The 17,738-nt window shown below is 49.4% G+C and overlaps 2 protein-coding genes across 2 annotated transcripts in view; one reads left to right on the top strand and one right to left on the bottom strand.

The window, feature by feature from the left end:
- Window positions 1-7,658: 7,658 nt before the first annotated feature.
- CCDC177 (coiled-coil domain containing 177) lies at window positions 7,659-13,368 on the bottom strand. Its single transcript, XM_063398716.1, has 2 exons — window positions 13,190-13,368; window positions 7,659-12,530 (listed from the first exon to the last, which is right to left on the bottom strand). The coding sequence occupies exon 2, from the start codon at window positions 12,520-12,522 to the stop codon at window positions 10,624-10,626; it is 1,899 nt and encodes a 632-aa protein (XP_063254786.1). The 5' UTR covers window positions 12,523-12,530; window positions 13,190-13,368; the 3' UTR covers window positions 7,659-10,623.
- SUSD6 (sushi domain containing 6) overlaps window positions 12,504-17,738 on the top strand; it is a 94,316-nt gene continuing 89,081 nt past the window's right edge. Inside the window, exon 1 of the mRNA XM_063398721.1 lies at window positions 12,504-12,554. The gene's annotated coding sequence lies outside the window, so the exon portion shown is untranslated. The remainder of the gene's footprint in view (window positions 12,555-17,738) is intronic.

Genomic DNA, 17,738 nt, shown 5'->3' with positions numbered 1-17,738 from the left:
GTTCTTCAGTCCCTTTAGTTCATGGTGCCAAAAACATCCAGCCATCAAAACCTCTTGCTCACAGAGGGACAAGTCTGGAATAAGGGGTATTTAAGAGAGGGAGATGTACATACCCAAAACTGAATACCATTTTTGCTGTGTTTGTCTTCCCCTGACACCAAAAGCTATTTGGGGCAGGTGAGAAGAGTCATGCTGCACTTCCATAGCATCTTAGCAGCATTAATTCCCCAGAAACAGCAATAAAACTGTGGCCTGTGGACTTGCAATGACAGTTCAGCTCCTCATTTTATTCCAAGCCCTGGCTGCATTATCTGTCAGGAAGATAATTCCTTGACCTTGTGGTCAGGGGATGAGTGCTTTGCTTAGTGATTAAGCCACTGCAGTAGATAACATGCTGTGTTTAATCCCTTTGGTAGCTGGTCCTGGACGGGGGCAGGAGGGGCTCCAAAAATACAGTGGTTGGCAATAGGTCTGGAGACCTCAGAAACGATGGCAACAATGCAGAAACTGAGGCTGTATGTGCCCATCCTCCTAAGTTAATTTGGTGGCAGACTGCAAAACAAACAGCCCATCTAGGGCATGATTTTGTCAAGTGATAGAGCCATATGGTGCAAAAACCCCACAGTCGTCTGAGGACTTAGGCAGGTCAGAAATCAGGGAGTCCCTTTGCGTACTGATCCTGTCTGCTAGCTGGCGTATATAAAAAGAAGGTTTATAATTATTTTTCTCTGCCAATGGGGGAAGGGACTCCTGAATAAACAACTAATCCTGCTGATTTGAATGGGGAAATAACAAGATACAAGCTTTCCTGCTGCTTCAAAGCTGTGCCTGGGATATGGCTGTGAAGCATGCAGCTGGCATGCTGGAAAGCCCCACAACCCTGCCTTATTCCAAGCAAGTGCAGCAAATGCAGCAGAGCATGGGTGCATGACCAGGTTTCAGGCTGTGCAAAGTGAGGGTTGAAGCCCACTCTTCCAGTGGTATTTAGGGTTCTGTCTGCAAGTGAAATTGGGGAGAGCTTGGACTGACAGGGTCTCACCTAGGAGGTTTCACCCCACAGCCAGACTTCTGTCCCCTGCTTTTTGCTGTAATTGTGTTTCTTGCCCCTGCCAGAGAAGGAGGAGACATGAGCTCACATGCAGCTTGTTAGCAGTGAGGCACTATCATTCTTAAGGGAGACCCTTGGGTTTTTTAAGCAATCCTCTCTTCCCAGGCTGTCACTGCATAGTTAAGGATTATGCTTCCCCTCTAATCTGGCTTTTAACTTTCACGAGATCCCTGCTCTCTTTGGAAACAGCCCCAGCCTCAGATTACCTCTGGCAGTGGTGCCACCTCTGTTGGACGCAGGAATGTGCTGGCTGTCACCATGTGCCTGCCCTTGGGCAATTGACCTCAGCAGGCAGGAACCAATCCCGGGGCTGGTGGTGAATCGAAATGGTTGCTTGCAAACACAGGCGGGTATGGATCTGCCTTTTGTGGAACACTGTCCGCCAGCAATCCAGTTCCCTAATGAGAACTGGACTGTGGGCATGCCATGGGTCTCTACCAAACCCTGGCAGTTTGATATTAGATTTGGCCTTTGAGGAAGAAAAAACCAAACAGCTCAAAAAGAAAAATAAAAGAAAATGAAACAAAAACCCCAAACCAACTAACCAACCAACCAACAAATGAACAACCAAAACCTAAACCTCCCCACCAAAACCCACCAACCCCTCCTCCCTCCCCCCACCCCCCATCAAAAAAAAAAAAAAAAAAAAAAAAAAGCAGAATTAAAACAGTCTTTAGTAGAAAAGTGCTTCTTCATCCTGTGGTCTTGAGATACATACCTTTTCTTATCCCATCCTCCTGATCCTACCACTGACACACAGTAAAATCTTTTCTCTGCCAGCCCAGATTCAAAGACTGCAAAAGAGGTGCTCCTCATTACTCTCTGCTTCACAGGAGAACCCTGGGCACACTTGGCTGCTGCCCTAGAGCCAAAGGGAGGTGGTTTAGCTCAGGCTCCTTCCTAACATTGTGGGTGCTGCCGGACAGATGCCTGGAGCAGCACCCATGCAGGCCTGGGGTAGAGGAAGCCACTGGACTGAGGTGCTTCAGAAGGCATTGTCTGCTGATGTAATGGAGGAGCCTTCAACAGGAAGGACACCTAAAAAACCTCTCAATTCATCATGACTTTCATGTAGGGTGCCAGTCATATATATGTGCTTATCCCAGGCTTCTCTTTTCCATCCTTACTTCTCACCACGCATTCAGGACATGTTCCTTTGCTGTAATGGTGTGAGAGCCATCATAGTCGCAGATGTCTAGAACAGTGTTTCTACAATTTTCCACTCTGGCCAACCCTAACCCTTGGAAAACATCACTCCTTTCTTGCCTAAGGTCCTAAGTACTTCCCACCATTCTTCATTCCCCGAGGGTATCTAAAATTTGTGAAGCTGCTTGGCCATGTACATCTGTTGCATGAGACATATAAGCCATGTCTCCTGTGATTTTAAGGATAGCTAAATAACTCATTTTATTATTTCTTTCTTCTTCAGAAATTCTTCCATTTCCTCTGGGGAGTCATTTTGTGCCTCCAGTTTCCCCATGGAAAAACTTACACTAAAATTATTCTCTGTACCTCTGATCCATGGATTCCCTGGCCAGCCTTGCCTGCTTGCAGGATGCCTCCCTGTACCCGAGGACACTGCAGTGCGTTGCCATGGAGAGGACTCAAACAGCATTACTGGGTCAGCAGGTACTGTACAGCACAGGAGTTTATATAGCACTGGTGTCAGGACGGATGGAAAGGGCCCTGCGGGTTCCAGGAGACTGCAGAAATTCCCCTGGTGGCTTACAGCAAATTTTCTGTGTATTTGGGGACTCAGAGGCTGTGACTGACTCACGTGGCATCCACGTTATGATACAGTGTCTTTGCAGGGAGGGATCTGCAGGTTCCCAGAGATGGTAAGAGCTGCAAGAAATCTCTGGAGTAGCACAGTGCAGTCTGATCAGAGACACTTAGGGAGAACAGTAGCTCTGGGTGTGACCATCATTGCCTTCAGGAATCTATTTCTACAATTTTTTTGATGGAACCGTAAGTAAAATGCATTGAAATACCTGATTCTGCAAACAGATTGTGCAGGTTTTTTGAAAAATTGTAGGAATCACAGAAAACCTCTGTTACAACAAAGAGTACCTTCTGCCTGGAAAATATTAGGACTCACAGCACCCAAGAGATGTAAGTTGGAGTGACAGCCACCATGAAAAGGGATATGGAGTATATCCACAGCTAACCTAGGATGTCAGGTGTTCTAGTGTTGCATAAAGCCCTGAAGCTCTCAGCTTACCTACCTGCCTACCATTTTCTGAGACCAGGCAGGTCACCTCTGCCTTGCTGAAGCAATCCTCCTGGCTTAACTTTCTCCTGAGCAGCAGTAGGTGAAACTGATAACAGAAAAAGCAACATGACTTATAGCTGTTACAACATATCAGAAATTCCTGTCATGACAGGTCATGCAGACCTATATGAGCTAGATATGAATTTACTGGTAGAGTTCAGGTCATAAGGTGGCGATAGGATGGATTTCTCTTAGGATGCCAGCCTGTCCCCAGAGCACCTGTGCATGATGCAGTGATGATTGCAGCTTCCCATGCCAAGCACTGGTCTAAGTGGGGAGGGCAACAGCTAAGCATTTCCTCTGGGGCTGTTAATGCTTGCCCCATTCATGGTATTGTCTGGGAAAGCAATGCAGGGGAAGTAAATTAGCAGTGGTGTTTGATAATTAAAAATAAAACAGTAGCATCCCTTTGATATGCCACAACACCCCAGTTTTTCTGGAGGTTTTCAACCAACGCCACCCAAACCCCAGATTCAGGCAGTTCCTGTGGCTGCTCATGCACAGATGTGCCCCAGTTTAAGGAAGAGCAGGGCAAATTAGTTTTCTTGAAGCCTCTGCAGACAAGTGGAGACTTGGCTGAACCCTATGGTCAGCTCCCCAGCTACCTAGCTGCAGGCTACGGGTGCAGGAGCCTCAGGATAAACTAGGAAACAAGGACAGCTTGACAGCTTCAGGTAGAAGCTGAAAATGCTGCAGAGGCTCCTAGAATGTCTGGACGAGGGCTGCTGAAATTCCCTGATGCAAACAAAGTACCACTCTTTAATCAAGGTTCAGGTCAGATGTGGACCAAGTCCACCCAGGATGGCTGTGTAGTGGTTCCTCTACAGTGAAAATAGTGCCTCTCCTTGAAATCTGAAGGAAAAGGTGCTCCTGGGAGGTAAACATGAAGCCTGTCTTGTCAGCATGTACAGGGGACAGGTGTATAAGTAGCAAAGCTTGTGAACAGAGTCCCCGCCTAGGGTCTAAGAAATTGTGCACAACGCAGCACTTAACAAAACTTTCACCTGCTGGCATAATACAGCTTTTTTCAGGAGGGAAAGGAAAATGGCTTTCAACTTTACCTACACGTCTGTGTTTTGTCCTCCCTTCCTCATTTATTTCCCTGTCTCTAATGAATCATTAAATAATTGTCAAAAATAGCACAGCTTACTTTGGAGATGAATGAAAAAGAGGCAAAATTATCGCGTCACCCTCCTACAAACCAAAACATTCCCAGTAGCACCCAATAGATGATGTGCCAAATCTCTTACTCCCCACTGTTTAGCTTACTGTCTGACAAGGTATTTCTGTGCCAGCTGCTCTTCCCCTCAGCTGCACTGAGCTGCTTAAGCAGACACTGCTTTGTAAACAGCCAGGAACACAGTGTCCAGCACCAGGGTATTGACAAATTTGTCACCCAGTCTAAAAATACCAACTGATATGTGACCCTCCCATCCCATTGCCTGGGTACTGCTCAGGCAGGAGGAAATTTCCACCGAGCTCTTGAAAGCATAAGCTCTGCCAAGCCATTGTGATTTACATAAATAATGAAAAGTTTAAAATATCTAGGCTGTATTCACTCCTGGAATAACTCTGCTTGCCCTAGAGAGGTAACTAATGGGATGAACAGGGTCCTGTAAGTTTAATGTGCTGAAAGAAAGTGTTATTGTACGCTGCCATACATAGAGGTCTAAGTGATTCTAGCTAGCCAAGATGGTAAAAGGATACTCAGTCCATGTTTACTCATTCAGTTAACATTTCCATCTGTAGCTCCTGCCTATTTCTGCAAATGCACCTTCCTCTCACCCTGCCCCTGTCCTGGGCTCCAGTGCAGCCTTACCTAACCTTCGGGCCCCCCCCATTTAAAAGTGTTTCAGGGTTTGAGGGCAATGCCCAGAAGTGGTGGCTGATGGCTTAAAACCTTTGTCCTCCGTGAGGCACCAGCTGCAGATCAGGAGTCGGGGAGCTGCCACAGCAGGGGCACAGGGCTATCCCTCCACTGCAGCCAGGAGAGGTTAATTAGAGGACTGCATGGGGATGAGGGAGAACGTGGGTGAGAGCTCCAGCTAGATCAGGGAGGCCAACATGGCCCGGGGCAAATCACATCAGTTCTTTCTGCTTCAGTTTGCTTGTATTTAGGCTGGGGGCGACAACTAGTTTACCTCAGCCAGGTCCTGAGATGAGATGCAAGGAGCTGTGTAAAGCACATAAAAACAAAATAGCCCTGGCAGTTTGGTTTTGTAACACAGGGTGATTCTTACTGCCAGAGTGGTTTTGTAATGCAGAGGATTCCTTGCTGAATGGCAGGGACATAGATGTGTGCAAAGTTACCAGAGAAAGACTGGGGTCCTTTCAGACTCGAATCTTACAATAACAAGGTAATGTTTCACAGTAAAGATGCGTGCTCAAGGAATGGGCTAATGACAATGAAGTCAGACCTAGAACTGAATTTTTTTCATGTCCTAGTGTTAGGAGGCATGTGGGGTCTGGGCATATTCCATTATGAAGGCTCTGAAGACTGGCCTCCCAAGAGTGCTGAATGCTCTCCATGAATGGAGAATCTGTTTCCAGATATCTTGTGTTGGAAGTATTTTGCATTATTTTTTTCTTGTTCCCAGTGTTTTCTCTTCAAACCATCACCTAGTAATATCTCACAAAAAAGGAGAGCAGAGCTGCTGCCTGCCTAGAAGCCAGAAGCATTACAATTTTCTTAACATGCCTATGTACTGGCTCTTTAGAGTGGGTGCTACTTGCCAAGGATTTGTGGGGCTGCACTCCCCCAAGCAGTTGTGTTAGGGCTCCATCAGCTCCCACTGCAATGCCCCTGGACTGTGCTGCAAAGCAGGTGTCTCAGGGCTAATTTCCAGAGGGACCGGGCTAAGCCAGTGCCTTCCTTTTCTTTGCCTACGACAGCCTTCTTTTACAACCATGCAGGCTTAGTCCGATTGTAACAAATTATATTCCCTTGACTTAGCAAAGTATTAGAGCTTACATTTGATTGGTTTGAAGGAAACCTGTGTGATCTGAGAACAGATCACAGAGCACCTCTGCTCTCCTGGATGTAGTGGCTGCTCTACTAAACAAGAGCACAGTCCCAGGTCCACAGAGCAGAACTTTGTGTGAAGACACAGTTACCATCCATAATGTGCCACATCTAACTAGCTTTGTATCTCATCCTTACATCTCCCTGCATTTTCTCTAAAACAAAACCCCAACAAAACGAAAAAAAGCCCAAACAAACAAAAAACCAAAAATGAAATGGCATTTCAACTACTACATTTTTGTCTTTACCAGCAGAAGAATGCCCACAGCTGAAAGCAAGTCCTTCTTTGATGCAACAACTGCAGCAACGAGGAGCCGTCTTCAGGTAGGATATGATAAGCTTGGCTATGTATTGCAAATTCTGTTTCCCATGCCTCCCTGTCCAGCCTTGGCTTAATAAAGACATGTAAATCAAACGAAGTCCCCTCTCAAACCTGTGAGCACTGCATATTCAGCATTTGTTTAGCAAACAGAATTCCCCTGGCACTGGGAGAAATTTTAGCACAGAATGAGTCTGGAGCTCCACAAGCATCCAAGAGGAAAACAGTAGGTAACCAAGGCAAGAAGTCTAATCCTCACATCCTTCTTATTCATGTGGTGAAAGAACTTAGTATAAACTGGCTTAAAATTTACCTTGTAAAATATTAACTTGTGGTGGTACAGCTGCTCCTCCTAACAGCTTTTAGACGTATCTGCCAAATTCAATCTTGACAGAGAGAGTGTTTTAGTGATGAATTTTGGGTGAAGAGGAAGCACACAGGAAAGATTGTTGGTACTCTCTGGCACTGAAGGGCTCCAGTTTCAGCATAGATGCCATTAAAAACTAGACAATCCACATAAACAAGAGTTTCTGAACATACAAAGTGTGTTCCATTGTGTTCCAAAATTCCTCCAGAGCTCAGCCAAAAGAAATTGCTCCTTAGTCGATGTTTCTCCTCCACGTTGATTGCTTTTTTAGTTCTCCCTAACCTGCAGCTCAATAGCAAAAACACCAAATAAGCCCCATCTAAAAGGGCCATACATTTTACATGTGACCCATGGTTTAACTTCTGTTCCTACAGAAATTCAGCAGTAGAATTCCTTCTCAAATAAACAGAAGTGTAAGCAGACCCAAGAAATACCTCTCATGCCTCCACCCAAACTGCTGACTTAAATTTTCCATGCTGCCATTTTAAACTCACAAACTCCACTGAATTTCATGGACTTTGGCCTTAAACCATCACAGAAATAAAAAACATCCATACACAAATGATTGTCTTTGGAAAAAAAATATTTTTTCTCAGATTGCACATTCAAAACTTGAGCTGTACACTGCACAGTATAGGAACACTAATTTGCCAATCCAATTACCATCATGTAGGTTTGTGTTGATTAGTTCAGCTGTAGCCCCAAGGTGTCAAACTCGGTCAGCAGCAAGAGATGGACCCCAGGTGTAATTACAGTCAGTGGCCAAGACACGTCTCCCGGGCTGCAGAATGTTCTCAGTCTGGAAACATCCCTGTCAGCAGGAGGTTTGGACAGTCTTTGGGTGGATTGCAGTAGAGCTTTAGGGAAAACATGCTGCTCCAGTTAGAGGCTGCCTGCTCATCCACCCACCACCATTTGCCTTCTTTAGCAAGAAGTTTCTCTCCCCATTTTCCCTCTGCTAAATGAACTAAGCAGTGAATTCCAACCACAGTGCAACGACACAGGAAGCAAAAGCCCTCATATCCATGCTGGCAGGCCTTCTCTGCAGCCTCAAAGGCTACAAACCAGGTGAAACACTGGCTATGCTGGAGTCATTGCAGTTTTTACCCCAACTCTAGTGCTGTCCGGGAGCAAGGGCAGTTTTGCACTGGCTGGATTTGGGCCACTGGCCATCTTTTTTCTAGGTCTTTGCAGCTACAAGGGCACACATAAATCACATGTGGCATGGACAACATGTGGAGAAGTCTGGTTTTTTCAAGGACCTTGTCCAGTGTTAGAGCAGGATTTGTTTTGCTGTTGTAATTGCTGCTTTGAGGACGAGGGTGAGGGACAGCCTCCGTGCTGGAAACAGTAATGCAGCTGTTCTTTCCACAGCTACCAGATTTGGGTGTTGATCTTTTGCACCAAGGGATGTTTTACTTTAATAACCACTCAAACAAATAAATAAATAAATACATAAATAAATATTACTTTGTGCTTTATAAGCAACATTTGTCCAAAGTCTTTGAAGTGCTTTGCTAAGTCAAGTCTTGTTATTTCCTGTGAGTCCCAGCAACCCCGAGCCCAACTCTGCTTCCGTTTATATCAAAAGGAGCAAGTCCAGCCTACGAGGACTTGCATTACACAGTGAGCCAATGACTGACAGAGCAAACACTGCTCAGCTGCCCTAATTCCTACTTTCATGCTGCCTGCCCTTAACACCATCATTTGTACTGTGTCCAAAGAAGAGCGAGTTCTATAAAAATAAAAAAAATATACCTACTTCTTAATTTTCAACACTGTTTGCGTAACGTCTCTAGCCTTGCAGGGCCCCGAGGTCAATTTGGTCTATTGTTACCATTACTGTTCATTTAACACCATCTTTAAAGCCTTCTAGGAGGGTTCTGACCTGCTGTTACCTCCTGGGAAATTCTGGTAAGCCATCTATGCATGCGAGACTGCATGTCTGTGCCATATGTCAGCTCTCTTCTGGTTGTCTCTTCTACTGTGTTATACGTCAGAGACATCAGCAAAGAAACAAGATCCTGTCTTTTCTCACTGCTTCTCCTCCATGCTCCAGGTCTGACTGCTATCACCAGAGCAATACGGTGTCACAGATGGTGGAACACAGAGCTGATGCTGCCCAGAGCCAGAAAAGAACCAAACCAAAGTGCCTGCTTTGGACGTGTGCTTGCAACTCCAACTCAACAAAGAGTAAATGTGGAATCCTGGAGCAGAACACTGTTGTACTTGAATGCTGGGCACAGGTAGGCTTTTCACATTTCTGGTGTATTTAACTGCAGCAGGACTCAGTTCCCTCTAAACAGCATTGAGTTAACTCTTATAAAAAAGACATGATCCTCATCTAAGAGAATTTGTAATGTACCTTATTTTGTGCACTTACTCTTTCTTGTGCTCTATATAAGAATACAACTCTTAGCACCAGTGGCAGAGAAATGCTGCCCTGCTCAGTAGATGATGATAAGAGCTGGGCGAACGTCTCACTGTATGCAGCTCATGAGAACTGTAAAGTTGGAAGGGAACTCTGGAGAATATCTGGTCCCACCTCCTGCTCAAGATAGGGCAAACTGGATAAGGTGGCTGAGGGTCTTCTTGAGTTTTGAGAATTCCTTAGGGTGGTGATTTCCATTTACAAGTGACCTCCGTATTTCCCTCAGAGTCCAGATTCCACAGGTTCATTCATTTCTGTATCTTAATGAACAAGTGGCTTGTGTGGGTGCTCATCAGTTTGTGGACTGTTCACAAATTTCTCTCCTTTTCTCCCTTCTCCAAAAGGAGGAATTCTACAGATGTTTGTAAGAGAAACTAGGAAGAAGGATAAGTGACAATACCTGGGAGGGGTAATAGTTACAAATAGCAAAAACGAAATTGTGTTTGTGAGCACTTTCAGACAGCTTCTGCCCAGCTCTGATCATGTCTACTTACATAGCCTTGATCTGTGTTTTCCCTAGCTTGGTACCAGCAGCATCCAAGGGGCACCCAGGGTATATGGCATTTTGAACTCCAGCCTTCCTCACCTTCAACATGGGAGTGCAGCAGCTTTGAAAATGCAGTCCCATAACTTAAACCAAACTGCCCATCGCCCCAGGCAGAATCAGCTTGGGTGGTTTTGGTTCTTATTCAGCAGGCTGTAGTAGTCAGCAACCTCTGTTTGCACTTCCAGCTGGAGAGTGCACCTGTAGTCATCTCTGGTGTAAACAATCAATCAGTAACTCAGAGGTTTCAAGCAGATTTTGCAGCCCTCTCTGAAAAAATGCATGTGCTTGTGGGGTGGAGGACACAAAAACTTGCTTTCTCTCTGTAAAGATGACTGAGGTCAGTCTTTAAAACACACCCATAATGAAAAATGTATTCAAAACAGTATGTGAAATAGCTGCCACATTTTTGTGCGGTACCCTGCTCCCACAAAATACAAAATTAGGGTGGATGTTGTTTTTTGTTGCTTTCTAAATGCTCATGCTGAGGAGCTTTCTGTCACATTATGCTGGACAACCAGTGGTGCATCCTCACTCATCCATGACAAGATGGATTTCTTTCATTTCTTACTAAGGTGAGCATGCAGTTCTGCTTCGAAGGCCATCTTGTCAAAGGTGCGCATATTCGTCTCCTCCCGCACCTTTTCCCGGACATGGAAGGATGCTCGAGCAACAGACCTGGCATTTTCTAAGACAGTCTTCTTCTCCTTGAAGATCTGCTCACTTCTCTCCAGCTTCCTCTCTATAGAGAGGAGAATTTCCCTGCGCCGTAAGTCCTCATACTGTTCCACCTTTTGCTTGTTCATCTTCTGCACTTTTTCCTTTTCCAGACGGCTCAAGACCACTTTGCGGGCTTTTTCTTGGACAGCCTCTTCAGCCACCTGTGCAGCATGCTGGAGCTTTCTCTCTCTCTCTCTAGCCAGTGCTTCCAAGTGCTCCCTCTGCTCTCTTTCCTTCTTCTCTGCTGCCAGTTTAGCTCTCTGGATCTGCATCTCCTCACGCCTGGCCTTCTCCCTCAGTTCCTGGTTCCTCTTCTCCACAAGCTGTTCGTAGTTCTCCTGAGCCTTTGTCAAACTCATCTTCAGGGACGCCTTCAGCATTTCCTTCTCTTCTGCCTCTTGCTTGGCCAGTTCCTTGAGCAAGGCCTCATGCTTCAGCTTCTCTGCTTGGTTGAACAGTCTCTTTTCCTTCTGCAGCTGCACCTCCTTCTTCAGCCTCTTCTGTGCAGCTGTGGACAGCTTCTCTTGCAGGAGCTGCTCTTCTCGCTCCTGGTGCTCCTTCTTGACCTCCTCCCTCGCCTTCAGGTTGAGCTCTTGATGGAGCTTTTTCTGCTTGTCCTCCTTGATGGCCCTCTCCAGCCTCTCCCTCCGCAGCCGCTCCTGCTTCTCCGCTTGCTCCCGCCACCTCTCCTCACACACCAGGAGCTGCCTCTGCTTCATCAGGGCAGCTTCCTCCTGCTCCTGGTTCAGTCTCCCTCGCCGCTTCTCCACCTGGCTCTCCCACATCCGCTGACCCTGCAGGAGGGCTCTCTGCTTCTCCTTCTCCTCCTGCTCCTTCCGCTGCTCGGCCAAGCGCCGCTGGCTGTCCCACTGCAGATGGGCAGCCTGCCGCTGCTCCCGCAGGAGGTTGGCCTCCTGGTGCTTGGCGATCATTAGTGCCGCGATCTTCTTATCTCTCTCCGGCACTTCTGAGATACCCTTCTTCCTCTTCACCTCCCTGACGATCCTCTCCACTCTCTGGGCAGTCTGTGGTGAGTGGCTGAGGTCGCCCAGGCTGAAGCTGCGCCCCAGCAGGGTCCCATTGGCGGCGGCTACCCCCCGGCCCCGGCCGCACACCTTGCCCCCGCGCTCCCGCAGGCTCTCCCCGCTGTAGGACGACGAAGCGCCCGACTCGGAGGAGGTCTTGCCCCAGCTACCCTCGCGGCGCTTCTGCAGCGAGTCCAGGGAGTGGCTCTTGCCCTTGGCACCCCTCGATGCCCTGGCCTTCGCCCCGCCATGGGCCCGGGGCCCGCCGGCGGCTGCGGCCGCAGCCCGGGAGGAGACGCGGGCGGCGGGCGAAGGCGGCAGGCTGCCGAGGGGCGCGAGGATCCGCCTCTTCTCCTCCCGGATAATCCTCTCCCGCTCCTCCCGGCACTGCTGCAGCTTGCGGCGGCGCTCCCGCTCGTAGGCCTCGTAGAGGCCGGCGGCCACCCGCATGGAGCGCCCGGGCGCCTCTCGCAGCAGGTCCCCCAGCGCCCGCGGCAGCAGCTCCACGGGCCGCACGGCGCAGCGGGCGCAGGCCTCCAGCGACCGCGGGCTGGTCAGCACGTACCGGCTGCCCTCCGCCGCCGCGCAGTCGAAGTTGTACAGGTCCAGGTGCAGCAGCGGCGACTGCTCTCCAGGACGGGCCGGCTCTCCCCCCGCTGCCCCCCCGGGCGCCGGGCAGGGCTGCGGGGGAGGCTCGGCCGGCGGCTCCACCATGGCTCGGCCTGCGGGGCAGAGAGCGGCGGCGGGTGAGCGGGCGGGCAGCGGGCGCACGGACCCCTTTGTGTCCCCGGGCCGGGGCGAGGAGCGGATGGGAGGGGGCGGCGGGGCGGGCACCGGAGGCGCCCGGGCCGGGCTGTGTTTGTGCGGGCAGGGGGCAGTTTGCGGCAGGTGCTGGGCGAGGAGGGGCAGGTCCGAGGGTGTCCGGGGCGGGGAGCGCACGGGGTGTTTGGGCGGTCGGGCACGGGGGCGTGGTGGGGGAGCCTTTGGGAGGCGCGGGTTGTGCCCTGCGATGGCGCGGGGGCGTTCAGGGTGACGGGGGTGTTCGGGGTGACGAGGGGGGCGTGCAGAGTCCTCCGGCAGGTTTGGGCAGCGGGCGCAGAATCGTTCGGCAAGGAACGGGGATGCTGGGGGTGCAGGCTTGTGTCCGGGCCGGGAGGGCAGTCTGGGCTGAGGGTGGCCGGGCTATGAACGAGGATGCTTTAGGTGCGCTGGGCTTGGAGGAGTGGCGGACGAGGGTGTCCGCGCATAAACGGGTGAACGGAGAAAGGGGTGCCCGAGGGTGTCAGGCAGGGCTGGCGGCAGGACCGAGACCTACTCCCGGGCCGCCGCCCGCGGCGCAAGACGGAGCCCCCCGCCCGCCCCTGTCCTCCGCGGCACTCACCGGGCGGGCGCGGCCGCAGCCCCGCTCTTTGTCTCGGTGCCGGCGGCCTCGGGGATCAGGCGGGCGGCGGCTCCTCCATGGCCCCCCGGCCCCGCGCGGCGCCCCCGGCTGCGGGGCGGCGGCGGCGGCGGGCACGGCGGCCGCCCGCAGGCTGCGGCGCCCCGCGCTGCCCGCTGCAGCCCCGCGCGGGGGGCGGGCGGAGGCGGGCGCGGGGGGAGCCCGCCCCGCAGCCCCGCCGCGCCGCCGGGCCGGGCCGGGGGCAGCGCCGCGGCCGGGCGGGAGAGCCGCCCCCGCCTCCCCTCCGCGAGGGGCCGGGCCCGGGCTGGCTCGGGTGCCTGGTAAGCTCCCGGCCCGCTAGGAGAGTGTCCTTCCCTCCAGGCATCCCCGCTCCTTGCGTGCGCATCCCTTTATCCGTGCGTCCTGCCCTGCACCTGCCCCTCCGAGCTCACTTCTTTCCCCGCAGATCTTCCCTAAATGAGCGGCGCTTTCACGGCCGTGCCCTGTTTTGTGCTGTTCCTGCACACAAACAAGCCCGTCTGTATTTACCGTTAATGCAGACAAGGATAAAAGGGGTGTAAGAAGGAACAGGAGATGCTAACCCAGTTTTACAGATGGCAAACTGAGCCCCAGGTGCCCGCCTTGGGCTGCCTAGGGAATTCATGCCAGAGCTGGAAAGGAATGGTAAAGTTCTCAGATTTCATTTCAGAGCAGTTTCCAACCATGAAACCTTATTCCCTTTTGTGCTAGTGTAAGTAAGCTATTGCTTGATGTAGAGGTGCGTCAGGTGATACAGTACATTTTTTTGAGTGCCCACTTTGAATATGGTGCTTGCAGTTACTTTGAAATGTCCCTGGTTTCTACAGGAATCCTGGGCTCAACAGCCTCAGTGGAGTTGAGAAATCCTTTGCTCTGGAAATACCTTTCAGCCGAAAGAGGATCACTGCTGCTTGTGGAGCTGCAGAGCATCTGTGCCACTTAGTGGAGCAACTCTGATTTTTTCAGGCAGAGGACAGGAGTAGTAAATGCACCATTAGTCACTGTGGCGTGCACTCGGGTGTTTTTCAGCAATTTCTCGTTTAACTTCCACAGGTACGCCTTAATATGCTTTGCTTTAATAAGGAAGGATATGGTACTCACCAAACAACTTTCCAAGATGGCCCAGGACAAGGATACAGAGCAAAAGAAGGACCCAAAAAGGCTTGGGAGTTCTTAGCAGAAAGCTGAGGAGCTGCAAGTTGGTTGTCATTTCATATTGTACAGGCAAAGACTGTGCTGATGAATGCACAGGATAATGATGCATCCACAGCAAGTGAGCAAACTCCACCAATAAGACATATCGACCAGTCTGATCTCATTCATTCATCATCATGATAGTCTGCAGGGTACAGTTAAGCTTGGTTATTAGTCATGTGAAAAATCCTCAGGCCAGGGAACAGCTCTGCCGTATGAAGAGCCCATCCTTCTGGCTGATGGGGCTAACCATTAGTACTTGCTGTAGCACTGTAGCTGTCAAGCTAGAGCCGTGTTCCCTCCTCATGGGAAGGATGAAGCTGGTAAGTGTATATGCCAGGTAAGGTGTAGGCTACTCCAAGCTTTTGGCATGTTGCTGTTTCAGCCGGGACTGTATTTGGGCCTTGATCTTTTCAGGTTTCCATGTGGAACTTTGGGAGTCCTGTAAGTGGTCTCCCAAATGCAATTAAAAAGGGATTTATCAGGAGAATTTTAGAAGCAGCTGGATGTGACTTCAGGAGACATTACACACACTATCCAAACATGGAGTTGTATCCCTACCTCATCAAGACTAAAGGAGATTTGGGATGGGGAAGGAGGAGATCATTGGAGGAGTTTAAGTGGATCGCTGCTAGTGAGTCATTTTCCCAGACACAATTATAAAGCCTAATTCTCTGTAGACTGGATATGTCTAGAAATCTATGTGCTCAGGTGCAGCAGTGCTGGAAGGTTACACTTTAAGAAACATTTTTCAGTTTTGTATCACTACTAATGATAGCAAGAGATGCAGGGCAGTGGAAAACAGGAACTACAGATAGAGCAGGTGGAAATTTTTGTATCACCTCAACAAATTCTTCCATATCCCTTCCATTGCTCACGCATTATTTACTTTCTTCCCATCCAACTTTAAAACTACCCATACCTGGGTTCTTCTTTGCTCTCTTCATGAGAGCTATTTTACAACCTACAGCAGCTCATTGGTAAAACTTTTGTGTTACTTTCAGCTTCAGTTTTCCCTCTCTTTGTTTTGTCTTCTCTAAGTAATTTGCACTCCCTCCTGCTTGGGTGTATGCCTTACAAATGTTTGTAAACTGTTCCTATGTCCCCTCAGAGACAAGGAACACATACTGTCACCACAAATCAATTGCCCATAGTTGCACAAGGAGCTATCTCTCACTTTCTGTCTCCTCCCAGTGTGTCAGGCTCTCGTGGTAGCCACAGCCCTGAACTGAGCAGTTGGTTCCTGCCCAGCACTCAGCTTGGTATTGCCTGGCAGGGTAGCTGCATGCACATTCCTGATGCTGCTGTGATGCCTTCCTCCTCTCTAGCTGATTTCTTTGTGTCTCCTTCTCTAATTTTCTAGCTCTCCTAAGGGTAGACCAATATAGTTTGGCTTTCCAGAACTCTTCCCTCCTCTGCCAAGAGGAACGTTAGTTGGTGAATTATTTCCTCCTTGCTAAATAGCCTTTGTTTTCCAAGTTGAATCCTATTTTCGTCTAGTTTTCAATTTCTACTCTGTCTCAGGCTTTTTATACTGTTGTTGAGACAACCCTGATCCTGACCTATTGTGTGGCTACTTCAGCTCTCAGCCTATTCCCTCTTGCTTAGACTCTTCCTGGTTTTGCACCAGAATATTCCTGCACCTTCCTGAGTCCTGTGGATAAGGGGAAAGTGACAGCCTTAGGGAAAGGAGAATAAGGAGCCCTCTGACACAATTTTTGCTGGTATCTCCCAGGCACACTGCCCTTCTCTTCCTAGCTGCTGCTGGGACACAGCCACCAAGCCCTACTTTATACTCCTTCAGTGGGTATATCTGCCAAAATATGTCCCTTCCCTGCCCGGACACAGCTCCTGCCCCTCTCCCAGGACACATCAGACCCTATCCAGCACAACCTTTTTCTGGCAGCTGGATGGTTTAAGCACTAATTTAAAACTTTAATGAGGCACTCAGTCTAATGTTTTACTCATCCCCATCACCATGGTATCCCTGGTTCCTTCTCTCTGAACAGTCACTTGTCACATACCATAATCCTTTGTTTACAGTCCTGCAACCCATCCACCTGAGTGATTTTACAGCCTGCTGTGTGATAATGCTGAACATAAAGTCCCTTTTGACTTTATACATTGGGCTTTCCTGATAGCCCAGCATGCCTCAATGTCAATGTAACAACCTGAGAAAAGCCGAAGTCCTCTGTGAGATTTCAATGTTGGTTCATTTCTTACATTTCCCTTTCTTTGCCTTTGGTTTTTGTCACTCTGTGTTTCTGCTCTGCTTGCAGTCCTGGCACAGCTTGCCTTTCCCTTCCTCCATGGGTGGCAGGATGGGCATTTGCTTTCCTCCTGCTGCCACAGACTGCCTGCTGGGGAGACTTGACCCGGCCTCCCTCCTCTGTGGCCCCTGCCAGGCTGTTGTGGTGTGGTGAGTGCACAGCATCCTGAGAGACTTCAAAGTAACTGCCCAAAGCTGAGCCCCACCGCTCACAGCCCTGAGGCTTTGCCTAATGTTGTCATCTGTGGCTGACCCTCATCATTTCCCTCTAGGGAAATGGAGCTTCTGGCTGGGGCAGATGCACAGAGCAGGAAAGCAGGGAAGAGATGTGGCGTGAGGGGGTAGCTGGGAATGGTGACATATGGTGGGGGGCGATGCAGAGGGCTACTGTCAGAAGCAAAATGTTTGGCAGCCGCTGGGGACAGACTTGCATTGCAAATATTGTGTCTTTCACTCTAATATAAAGCTGGAATTTAAGGCCAGTGTGCTGACAGTGAGTTGTTATTTGTGTTCATCTTGCTGGGAAACACCATGGTGTGTGCTGTTCGCTGTCTCACTGAAACCAGTTAGTCCTCGGTAATGAAAAGATTTTGTTGGTCCCTGGCTGAAAGGATCTGCAGAGAGTTGTCTCTCTCTGTATTGAGGACTGGCAGCAGTGTTGCTGCATGGATGCTTTCTTGGGGTCATGCTGAACAGCTCTCTATTTGGCTTTGTGCAAGTTTGGCACATCTGCAGTAGTTTTGTATTTGGGTAAATCTAGTCAGTTACCAGGGCTGTTTGAATAAATATAAATATATAAGAGGTAGGCTGGCAGAGAAAATGAGGGGAAAAAAACCTTGTCACTGCAAATTTTCATAGGAACAAGTATAGATGTGAGGGTTGATTTATTTGGTTTTTGAGATATTCTGTTGTCAGTGGTTATTTCTGGAACAATTAGAATGTTGGCATATATTGGCAGAAACTAAACCTCAGATATGGCTGTTGAACCTAATGCACTCTGCTCTTTTGGTCAGGCTTGGCATCATTAGAAAATTCATGGGTCATGAGGGA

The sequence above is a fragment of the Prinia subflava genome, chromosome 5 (genome assembly GCF_021018805.1).
Source record: "Prinia subflava isolate CZ2003 ecotype Zambia chromosome 5, Cam_Psub_1.2, whole genome shotgun sequence".
In the NCBI taxonomy this organism is placed as follows: domain Eukaryota; kingdom Metazoa; phylum Chordata; class Aves; order Passeriformes; family Cisticolidae; genus Prinia; species Prinia subflava.
This window is presented reverse-complemented; position numbering and strand designations above follow the sequence as displayed.

Excerpts from the sequence above, each read along its gene's own strand:
- CCDC177 (XM_063398716.1), bottom strand. The coding sequence starts at position 12,522 with ATGGTGGAGCCGCCGGCCGAGCCTCCCCCGCAGCCCTGCCCGGCGCCC.